A 12,236-nucleotide genomic window follows, 5' to 3' on the forward strand; every position below is an offset into this window, starting at 1 on the left:
TCTTGCATGTAAATTCTCTTGCTATAAAGCTGCCTCTAAAAGGCAAGGATAGTAGCCATGTTCGAATATCTGCATCTATATCATAGGAAAACGAGGATGCAATGAATGAGGAATCAACAGGCAGTAAATACTTTTTAAAGTTTTGTTCATTATTTCTTCTACAAGACAGAGAGAGAGAGAGAGAGAGGAAGAGAGAGACAGGCACCCAACAGAGTCTCCATGCTGTGATCCATTCGTGCTGTGATGCACCATGTGGCCCAGATCATTGCTGTGATCCACTCATGCTTTGGTTCACCATGTGGCCCAGACCATGAGTGCAGCATGTGCCCAGGGTGCTCAGGAAGGTCTCAGGACACGACCCCAGGACCTTTGCCATGTTGGTCCAGTTGCGATACCACTACGCCACCAGATGCAGTCAATATTTTAGTTCTTGTGGACTGTACAGTCTTTGTCCCAACTACTCAGCTCTGTCTCTCTCATGCAAAAGCTACTCTAGCCCACACTAAATGCATGGGACTGGCTATGTTCCAATAAAACTCGAAGAACACCGGAATTTGAATTTCATATAATTTCCACATACAATAGTCTTCTACTTTCTCCCCAACTATTTAAAAATGTAAAACCATTCTTAGCCAATGAACCAGACAAAAACAGATGGCAGACCAGATTTGGCCCACAGGCTGTAGTTTGCCAACCCCTGCTATAAACATATGTTCATAAAAATACAACAATTATCATGACTACGTCAGAGAGGTGATGATGCAGATGAAATTTCTAATATGGCCTTCACACGCACATGGTGGAGATCTGTGTACGCTATACGTAACCCGTAAACCATGCCTTATTTTTACGTAGTCTTCCATACTTCATGTTTGTTTGCCATGATATTATTTTGGGAGTATAATATTTTAAAATCAAGACTTATTTTATTAATGAAGTTCAACTTTTAAACTAAAGACAACCTTAGAAATTTACTTTTTCTGGGAACCAGCAGTTAGCGTAATGGCTATGTCGCTGGACTCCCACGTAGTCGACCGCGGTTTGCGTCCCAGACCCGGTGGCTTAAAACTCACGCCAGGCGTGTGTGCATGTGTGCCCATGATCCCCAGAGGAGAATGGAGGAGAAGGGATTGCGGTGTGACCATCCCCCCTGGGGGGTGATTTATCGCTTTCTGTCTCTATGTCCCTCTCTGTCTGGCGAGCGCACACGCCCTATAGCGAAAACCTCTCCAAAAAAAAAAAAGAAATTTACTTTTTCTTATAAAAAGACATTTTAAATAACTTTAAAGGACTTTCAGAAGGTTTAATATATTGGGACCAGTAGAAGGTATAGTGATTACATTGCTGGACTCCTACATGGCTGAGCATGGTTTGAGTCCTAGACCTGGTGGCTTGAAACTCACGCTGGGTGTGTGTGCATGTGTGCCCAAGATCCCAAGAGGAGAATGGAGGAGAAGGGATTGCGGCATGACCATCCCCCCTGGGGGGTGATTTCTCGCTTTCTGTCTCTATGTCTCTCTCTGTCTGTCTGGCGAGCGCACGCGCCCTATAGCTGGGTGTGTGTGCATGCGTGCCCAAGATCCCAAGAGGAGAATGGAGGAGAAAGGATTGCGACATGGCCATCATCCTTGTGGGGGGGAGAATGATTTCTCACTTTCCTTCTCACTTTGCCTCTCTCTCTCTTCTCTCTTTCTCTCCCCCTCTTTCTCTTTCTCTCTCTCTCCAGTGAGCACACATAGCTTAAGACAAAAGAAAAAGTCTCTAAAAAATAAAAGTACAATATATTATATACAAACTCACTCTCTCCTGAATTATTTTTCATTTTTTTATAAGTTTATTTTCTTTCTTTTCATGAGTGAAACTCAGAGGCTGAGAGACAACATTCCCAGTAGGGTTTTGGTGCTGTGATCCATTTCCTCCTCAGCTGGCCCTGGACCGTGGGCAAGTGCGTGCCCAATATGTTCAGAGAGGGACCTTGACTTAGAAACCTTCTCATGTCGGGTTGCCCCACAGAGCGCATTTCATCACCATCTGGCCTCATAGTTTTTCCTTTATCTTCTGTCTAATATATCTGTTACATGAGAGGCTTTGCCATTGCTGAATCCTCTGGAATGTTCTTCTCCTCTATATCATCGTTTCCCTCACATCTCTGCTCAAAAACTCTCATTCGTGAAGTCTTCTCTGACACACTCCCTACATGTCCCCTACCCCATAAGATGGTAAGCCACTTCCTTAGACCTCTTACTCTGCTGTTTTTCTCCATAGCACTTGGCACTACCCGTTATGTCGCATGCTGTGCATACGCTTATTTTCTGCCCCTTAACACTAGAATAAGCCTCACCGGGACAGAGACTTTGCATTGTTTAATGCTGCCCAATCCCAGTGCCCTGAAGGGTGATTGGCAATAGGAGATGCTCAACACATGACTTGCTAAGTGAATATTCTGGGAATGCACAAGGAGTGTCTTTCATGGGCACACCATTCAGTGACTGCCATGTATGAGCTGAGGCTCACTGGCTCGGATACCCAGGGATGGGAGGAGAAAGCATCAATCACACCAGACAGTTGGGAAAGTGAGCAGATCCCACTGAGGGTGTGTGATGCTGCAGACCCCTGGGATCCCTCACGGAAAGAGCTTTCCTTGGGGAATTCGGTCTTACCAGGTTTTGAGTAACTGCTGCATTGGAGAATTCTCAGTAACCATGTCTTCTGCTAAAAAGGAACAGCCATTTCCTTTTCCTTCCTTTAGATGCACTTATGTCTAATATTTTCTTGTTAGAATGCTTGTGAAAGGACCAGCAGATGGCACCATGGTTTTTGTTGCTGGGCTCCTACATAGTCCAGCAACTGGTTCGAGTCCTGTACCGGGCAGCTTAAAACATGCTGGGTGTGTGTGTGTGTGTGCCCAAAATCCCAAGAGGAGAATGGAGGAGAAGGGATTGCAGCGTGGCCATCTCCCCTCTCCCCAGGGGGAATGATTTCCTGTTTTCTGTCTCTCTGATGAGTGCACACGCCTTATAGCAAAAAATCTTTCTCAAAAAAAAAAAAAAAAAAAAAAAAAGAATGCCCGTGAATAAGAAGGGCAGATTATTTACTAGGAGGTGTCTCTCAGGCTTCAGAGAGGGACCTTAAGGAAAGAACTGTGTTAGATCTCCAGAAGGCAATTCAAGCCTTCTGGGCTATAGATGCTCATACACAAGGGTTGTAATGTAGATATTTCTTTATAAAGCACTTCCCACTGTCTCTGAACTGCAGTGTCAAATTGTAGAAAGCCTTGGAAGTTCCTGACATATAATGTTGACATTTCAGACTCTCGGTTATATGAAGAAAGAGATTAGAATGATGGTGAGGAACAGGAATGACCTATGGAAAGACATTTTCTGAAGTGGTAAGACTTTTTTTTTTTTTTAAGAATGGAGAATTTTTTCTTTTTTAACTACGTGTTGACCCTGTGAACAAATAATAGAGAAAGAGAAAGAAAAAACAGACCTAACTGTAGTGGTGTAGATGGTAGGCCTTTGCCAAGGGATACTGAAGCCATGTGGGAGGCTCTGGGTTCAGATCCCAGGTGCGCCATTGAGTGCATGGTCCTGATTGGTTGGAAGGTGAGTGGAGGCTGGGGGAATCACAGTGTAGCAAGACCCTGTGAAGGATACCTGCACTCTCTCTTTCAAGAAATAAGCTTTTTTAAAAAGAGAGAGAATGAGGGCCAGACAGTGCTGTGGAGGTTAAGGCAGCTGGGTCCCACATGGCCAACTGCATGGTTCAAGTCCCCAAACGAGTAACTTGAAAATCATGCTGGATGCTTGTGCGTGCATGACCAAAATCCTAAGAGGAGACTGTGGTGTGGCCATCCCCCCGGGGAATGATTTCTCATCACTCCCCCATCTCTTTCTTGCTAGCATACATACCCTACATAAACCAAAATTAAAGGGGGGGGAACAACAGATAAAAGAAATATACAAATTTATTTTAATTGTCTTTACAAAATCTTATAGGAGCTAACAAATACAAACTGAGAACAGATTTGTGTTGAAAACATCTTCCTTTTTTGTGACACATTTGAAGACACAGTTGACAATATTTTCGTGGGACGATGTGGTCTATATTTTCCTAACACTTAAGAATTGTGTCAAAATGAATCTGCTGTTTATATATAAAAGTTAGAGCTTGACTAAGTGTGAAAGCAGAGGCTACTGTCTAAATACCTGTTCTGGCTCTTGGCTTTTCAGAGAATGTAGAGTGGCTTTTCACTGTCTAAGCTATGCATAGTATTTACCTGATTTTAAGACACTTTTTTCTCTCTCTTTCTTTATTTTTTAAAGAGAATTTTTATTTATTTATTTATTTTTAATTTTAAATTTTTTGGAGAGGTTTTTGCTCTAGGGCGTGTGCGCTTGCCAGAAAGTCAGAGAAAGACAGAGAGACAGAAAGTGAGAAATCACCCTCCCAGGGGGAATGGCCACACTGCAATCCCTTCTCCTCCATTCTCCTCTTGGGATCTTGGGCACGCATGCACACACTCCCAGCATGAGTTTAAGTCACCAGGTCCGGGACTCGAACCGTGGTCAACTACATGGGAGTCCAGCAACATAGCCATTTCATCAATAAAGTCAATAAAATATACAGGAAGCATTTTATTATTTTTATTTTTATTATTTTATCTCTTCCCTGTAAAGCACATTCCCTGCCCCTCCCTGTTCCTTATGAAGCTTACAGCAAGGCCCACCGCAAAAGAAAGCCTTCATCCTATTGACTCACTGGCTCCATACTAAAGTTCAATACTTCAAGTAGAGGTTTGTCTTATATTTTCAGAGTCTATACTTTTTTTTTTTAGAGAGAGAGAGAGATTTTTGATATAGGGTGTGCATGTTTGCCAGAGAGACAGAAAGCAAGAAATCACCCCCTGGGGGATGGCCACACTGCAATGCCTTCTTCTTCATTCTCTTCAAGGGATTTTGGACATGCACACACACATGCCCAGTGTGACTTTCAGGCCTCTGGGTCTGGGGCACGAACCATGGTCAGCTATGTGGGAGTCCAGTGACATAACCATTACACCATCTGTGGGTCTCAGAGTCTCCACTCTTACAGCTCACGAGAACAGTCATCATTAGAAAGCACTGACTTAGCACAAGTAACTGGAACATCTCCATCTTGGCAGAAGTTCTTTCTTTTCTTGGTTTTCTTTTCTTTCTGTAGACTGATTCCTCACCTATCTATTGTTCTTATCATAAATTTCAGTGTAATCCAAGATTGGGCTTAGAAAATCAGGTATATTTTTGTTCCATTCTATGCATGTCTGGCAACTGATTATCCTAGCAAAGTACTGGGTTGTCAGAAAAGTCAAGACTTATTTTTCTAAGTTTCCTATGCAAAAATGCGCCATGACTTTTTAACAGCTCAATATATCAGGACCAGTGAGATAGGAAGAGGGGTGGCCAGTGTTTAGAGACCTTGCTTCAGAAACAGACCCAAAAGCGCAGGTCAGACTTCACGGAAGGGGTGTGGGCTATGGAACCCGAGAGACCTGGGTCTCTGTCTCAGACTCTGCTGTGTGACTGCACGTGCAAGGTTGGAACAATACTGCTAGCCTTGCGAGGTGATGACAAAAGTCACAAGTGTGTAGTGTTTGCCCACAGGAGAGGCTTAAGAAAGGAGGGTTAATGCAGGTTCAAGACTGCGTAGAGGAGAGGGCAGGCCCAGGAGGAACTGGGGAAGTTGTTGCAGCCTGCAGTTTTCACCCATGTCCTTGTTTGTCCCTGCTGGAGTCCCTTTACGATCAAGACTTACACCAGTTTGGAACTGCTCTCAAGTGGATGTCTGTGATCACTCATTTACATTTCAGCATGAATTTAAAGTGAGTCAGACAGGCCTGCTTTGAAATTCTGGTTTTGCTGTTCATCGGTGGTGCCATGGGGTGTGTGCTCAGCCTGGGTCCTAGTCAGGGTCTCCAGGGACATGGATCTAGTAGGAAGTGTGGAGCTAAAGACACATACAGGTACAAACATACAGAATCAGATATAGACATGCTAGAGAACTTTGAAATGTTCATTAAAAAGTAGAACTAAGTCCAACTTTATATTAGTGCAAAAAAAAGGGAAATCTATGCATAGATTTTTTCATACTATGCATTTTTCATGAACTTTTTGAAGACCCCTTGTAGCTCCAGATAGAGAAAAGGAATTAGCTCAAGCTTTTATGGAGGCCGACAAGGCCCATAATCTGCAGGGTGAGTGGGAAGCTGGAGAGCCAAGGATTTAGTTTCAGTCCAAGTCCAAAGGCCTAGAACTGGAAAACCCAAACGCTACCAGGTTCAGGACACAGGAAGAACCTGTGCTTCAGTTCAAGGTCAAAGACTTCCAAAAGCTGATTTGTTTTTTGTTTTTTTTTGGAGAGGGTTTTCGCTATAGGGCGCGTGCGCTCGTCAGACAGAGAGAGACATAGAGACAGAAAGCGAGAAATTACCCCCCAGGGGGGATGGTCACGCCGCAATCCCTTCTCCTCCATTCTCCTCTTGGGATCTTGGGCACGCACTCATACGCGCCCGGCGTGAGTTTTAAGCCAGCGGGTCCGGGACGCGAACCACGGTCGACTACATGGGAGTCCAGCGACATAGCCATTACACTAACTGCTGGTTCCCCCAAAAGCTGGTTTTCAAAGATGGTCAGGCAGGAAGAATTTTCTCTCAGTCTAGGTATGGTTGGCCTTTTGGTTGCATTCAGATCTTCCACAAATTGGATGAGATCCAGTCCTATGGGGGAGAGCAATCTGCTCTGCTTGGTCTGCCTGCATCAATGGAATATCACCCAGAAGCACCTTCACAGATGGACCCGAACAAAGTCTGACAGAATCTCTGGATACCATGTGGCCCCGTCAAGGGGACACGTAAAATTAATCTCATAATTTTTCTGACTCTTACTATATTTTTTGTAAAAAAGAGATAGTAATATTTTACCATGGAAGTGCTGTCAGCAGTAAAGGAGAACATACAGTCAAGGTTCCTAGGATTCAATAAATCATCACTTTCCCTCTATTTTTCCTTCGATTGTCAACATTTTAAGCACCTGTGAACAGGGCAAGGAGCTATCTTGGCTTTGTGTTCTTCCCTTCTCTTTCTTTGCCCCTGAAATCCCTTCATACTCATGATCCAGCCTAGCCTATCTCTGCCTGCGAGACAGAAAAGCCACTAAGTCATCCCCACAATTAAAGCACCCCTTCTCTTATAAATTTTCTTGTGGTATTCAAACATCACCTGGCAAAAAGAGCAGAGCCAATTTGCCAGTTGGGAAGAGCCTTGTCTTCTAAACTGATCTCTCCATACTCATCACAGACCACCTCTTTCCTGGTCGTGGTGTTCCTTGCAAGGCAAGATGACCAAGATGGCCAAAGCAGTTGAAGTTTCACCGTGCTTTGTGAGCGGCCCAGCTGCTTCTCCGTGCAGTGGCAAAGCAGATTGCTCGGGTAAGCAAGATGAGCGGGGCAGGTCCTCTGATCAGTGCTGGTGGGGGGAGGGAAGAGTGGGGGTATGGGGGTGGGGGTTTTGGAGAGGTGAGGCCATTCATCACTTCAGAATGACCCTGCGTGTTCTCCCTCAATATTCTACTCTGCTCCTCTGTTGATGTGATGACCACATTTTCCCTCCAAATTGCACCCTAACTCCCATCCGGTGTTTCTTTCCACTCTTCCCATTTCCAGATGATAGTAATTTCATTCCGGAGTGTTTAATCCTGAGTAAATCAATACAGCTCTCTTATTTTCCATCAGTTTAATCTTAAGCGAATTGAATTTCGTTCTCACTTAAGATGGGAAAGGGGCTGGGGAAGCCGCCCGGAGAACCACGATGACTATATTGTGCTGGTCTGTGTTTCCGTCAGCCCCAAATACGCTTTCGGTTTGACCGTGGCTGTCATGGTAGGCCCAATTCTTGACAATCTCGCTTTGAGGCCTATAGGCTTAGCTATTTTGCCAAAATCAGAAGGAAAGAAGCAAAATATTGACTTTTCCTAATAGTATTACCAAAAAAAAAAAAAAAAAGGTCTGCGGCGTCTTGTTCTCGTTTCACTGAGTAGTAATTACAGATCTTGAATTTAACTCAGTCATCCTGTAACACTATAATCGGTGTATACACGTTCCTCTGGGTTCTCTGAGGGAAATGGGACATATCTACCCAGGGTTAACTGCTGTCAGAAAAATTCCTAATGAGAAAGGTGGGACTTTCAGACGATTTCTGGCAGGCCACTTCCTGCCCTTCTTTTTTCTTTTTTTAACAAACACGTGCACTTTATTGAATCCCATCGTAGTCAGACATGTGAGTAGAAGTGGCTGTATAAAGCAAGGGGCAGGCCCGAAGGCCCCGGGGACTGGTCAGCAGTGGTGGTGGACATGGTTGCAGGCCATGGTCATTGACTATGAGCATTGGAAAGACTCTTTCATCCAGTGAATCCTATCTGCAATTATTACTGGAGCCGCGGTGAAAGGATGATGAACATGACGGTCAGAATGATGCCGAGGACCAGGGCGAAGATGTTCAGGCACTTGGCGGTCAAGGCGTAGGTCTGGGCCCCGATCACGTCGCCCACCATCTTCCTGTCCCTAGACTTCACGGAGTAGGCAAACGCGATGGAGCCCAGGCAGCAGTAGTTCATGAAGACCGTGTTGAACAGGGACCAGACCACATGATCGGGCACCGAGGTCTCGCTGCGGATGTTGATCACGGTGGGCGCCACAGGAGACGCGGGCGGGGGTATGGTGAGCACTACAGGAGACGCGGGTGGGGGTGCCCCCAGCACAGATGCCTCGTGCTCTTCCTTGATCATCTCATAGTTTGGGGGAGAGCCGGTGCTGGCGCGAGTGAGGAAGGTTTGGGAACCATGGTTCACGGCGCACAGGCTCTGATGACCAGGCGGGCTGCTGTTCTAAAAGTTGTTTCAATTTCTCCCCTGCCCTTCTGATATTTAAAAAATACATCGAAACGCTGAAAATCATTTTGATCACTAATCAAAATAAAAATAGTCTCTTGGAAATGATTACCCTCTGGCTGAATGAAAGGGCCCTGCTTGTGCAGCCAGGTTCTCTGCCTCTATGGAACCCCAGGCACGTGGTCGGGTACTCTGTACCCGGTTCCTGGCTTTGAGGCTAGGACTCAGTAGTGGCAGTCATGCAGCCTGGGAGTCTGGGGCAGTTGGCCATTCCCCATCTTTCTCATCCTGCCACTCTGAATAGGTGGCTCTGACTGTCCTGAGCTCCACAGCTGGCTTTCCTGCTGTCTTCTGAAGCCACGCATTGCCGAGTGCTGTATTGCCTACATCTGAAAAGCACATCTAACACCTTTCCCTCGCAGTTCATGCTCCTGCCTACAGCACGCATTGAAGTCAGACTGCTCAGACCCATCTGTATCCAGCACACCACCCTGCAGCCTCCAGGGGAAGGCTGGTCATTGTCCTTTGCTGAGTGCTGACTTAGACCAGGAGCATTCTTTTTGAAAGATTTTTAATATAGGGTGCATGCGCTCGCCAGAGAGACAAACACAAAGCGAGAAATAATCCCCCAGGGGTGATGGCCAGGTTGAAATTCTTTCTCCTCCATTCTCTTCTTGGGATCCTGCGCACACACGCACATGTGCTTGGCGTTGAGTTTTAAGCCGCCGGGTCTGGGACTCAAACCACAGGTGACTACGTGGGAGTCTAGCGATGCCATCTGCTGGTCCCAAGGCCAACAACATTTAAGCAATGTTCACAGCAGCTCATTGGAACCTCACTTACCCTGTGAAGTAGATACTCTTATTAATCCCTTCCTTGCTGGGTGGGGAAAAGAATGCTCATATGTTAAGGAAATTGCTCAAGAGCACACGACTAGACGATCCAGAGGTGGCATTTGACTCAGGGATTGAGACCGCAAAAGCCATGCTCCAGCCACTGGGTGATTTCATCCAAGTCCCCTCAGAAAAATGGAGGCGCGCTTTGTTGTATTCTTGTATTTCTGCATGGCAGTATTTCATCAGTCCACGCCAGGTTTCCTTTTATCCACGCCAAGTTTCCTTTTATTACTTTTGCTTGTATTCTCTTTCCCAAATTGCTTTAATCTCTAAATCCCTGCTCATACATTTCTTCCTCTTACAATTCTGGTTTTTCTAAATATGTCTAATATCACGTTGTGATTAAGGTCCTAACCCTTGATCACGCGTCCAACTTCTGAAAGCTTCAAAGCAAAGTTGCCTGAGGCAGAGAGACCAAAAAAAAATGGAAATGCAAAATTTACACTTCAGCAATATGTTTGGAGTCCCCTCAAGGAGCCAAGGGCTGTCTGGCGCATATACAGACATCACCCTGTTCTCGGGATGGTGCCTGCCAGTGACCCTCCTTTTAAACAGGGATGTTGTGCTCTTGTTGTACGTGTACCCAGAGATCGCCGTGTTAAATTACTGTTGTTGTGGATGGCTCCTTCCTGGTAGCATTCTGTGTTGGGATGTCAGGGGGCATTTTTTAGCTCAGAGGGGAAGTAGAGTTTTCTCTATAATACTGTAGGCCTTGTCCCAGTGACAGCTTTAAGAGTGTCCTTAGGAAAAGGTCACTGAGTATCAGCCCTTCCGCCAGCAACTCGGCAGGAAGGGATAAGCCTTGAAGTTCTTCCCAAAGGTCATCCAACCCTGAACCTGGCTAATAATGTACCCATAGCTGGAGGCTTTGGGCCAAGGACTTCCAGAGGGCCAGGGACCATCTGCAATGCCCTTGGTAAAGGAATGGGTCCCAGCTGTTGCAGGGGAGGGAGATTGAAGAAGAGCCAGTCCCATGGGCAAGATGACCTGTGTTCCCTCGGCATGGAATACCAAGGATATTTATTAATCACCTTGAACTTGACCAACCTTCTCTGTGCTGCAGAAGCATGATTGTATTGGGGTATTTATGGGACTCCGACCACCATACTGATTCATTCTTCCTTCCTGACTGCCAGCAATTAATTCTGCTTAACAAGTATGTATTGACCACCTGCTCTATAGATAGCACTGTACTAAGAAGATGGGATTCACATGACGAATAAGGTAGAGTGGTTTCAGTCCTTGCTGTGGGAGACAATAAACAAGTAAACACCTAAGTAGTTCGTCATTATAATTACAAGTGCAATTACTATGAAGTTAATGAGATAAAAGCTTCAAGGGTCTCTCAATTGCATCACCCCCTTCCGAGGCCCCAAAGGCTGTGCTCACGGGATTGAAGTTGGAGGGAGCAGGTCACCAGTTTATGCACAGGCTTGAATGTTTTTGTAAAGTTTGCTAAAAAAGCAATATATTTTTGAATTCTTTTTCATAAGGAAGGCTCACCAAATGTATACCCTTCAGCCCGATTACAATGCAAGAAATCATGCATAGATTACCACCTACAAAGAGGAGCAAAAACTTCATCCTGGCCTTTTGTGGAAAAGTAAATGTGAGACGCATCTGCAGTTGTTGTAAACAAACCTGTTCTCATTTGCCTATTTTCTCTCACAATTGCTCCCGGTTTTCTTATATGCAAATCAAAGTTGATAACACTCAGCCTAGGGTGGCAGAAGAACTTCTCCATCGTGCAAAAGTAGAATTTAAAAGCAACTACGAGCAACACATTGTTCACTGAAAATCTGCCTCATGAGCCTCTCTTGCCATTCTTGCCACAGAGGAAAAAGAAGGAAGGGGATAAAATACAAATGGCAGAGCAGCATTAAATTATTCCAAGGCCAGGCGAACTAGGACCTGAGTGAGACCTTAAGACGGAAGTGCACCAGCAAGGAAAGGAATAGGAAGCCGCATTGTCAGGACCTACGGGATAGGTTGGACTGGCTGTGGGGAATGCCAGGGACAAATCCTGGGCGATCACAGTGGACTCGCCAGGCTGGCCAACAGTGAGTCCCACGGCAAAGATGGGGACATCATCATTCTCGGTACCATGTGGAAATTTGGGGCTGGAGGTTCTTGACTCTGTTTTAGTTCAAGATTTCTTAAGGGAGCTTGGGCGCCTGAGCAGAGTTGCTTCAAGAGTAAAGAACTGCTTTCTACCCCAGAACCATTATCTCCATGAGGGGAAAAAAAAATGAGACCACAATTCCCAGTGAGCAGCATTACAGGCTGAATCGTTGTTCCCCAGTGCCCCAACTCTTTTTTTTTTCTTTTTTGGAGAGGTTTTCACTATAGGGCGTGTGCGCTTGCCAGAAAGACAGAGAGACAGAGAGACAGAAAGTGAGAAATCATCCACCAGGAGAGA

The 12,236-nt window shown here is 45.4% G+C and overlaps 1 protein-coding gene across 1 annotated transcript; it reads right to left on the reverse strand.

Annotated features, from left to right (window-relative positions):
- Nucleotides 1-8,459: 8,459 nt before the first annotated feature.
- LOC102492078 (interferon-induced transmembrane protein 3) lies at nt 8,460-8,834 on the reverse strand. The gene has a single exon (XM_006143687.2). It carries the CDS (start codon nt 8,817-8,819, stop codon nt 8,460-8,462), a length of 360 nt encoding a protein of 119 aa, XP_006143749.1. The 5' UTR covers nt 8,820-8,834.
- Between the last annotated feature and the right edge of the window lie 3,402 nt (nt 8,835-12,236).

Source organism: Tupaia chinensis, unplaced genomic scaffold (assembly GCF_000334495.1).
Source record: "Tupaia chinensis unplaced genomic scaffold, TupChi_1.0 Scaffold000102_1, whole genome shotgun sequence".
NCBI classification, from domain to species: domain Eukaryota; kingdom Metazoa; phylum Chordata; class Mammalia; order Scandentia; family Tupaiidae; genus Tupaia; species Tupaia belangeri.

Excerpts from the sequence above, each read along its gene's own strand:
- LOC102492078 (XM_006143687.2), bottom strand. The coding sequence starts at position 8,819 with ATGATCAAGGAAGAGCACGAGGCATCTGTGCTGGGGGCACCCCCACCC.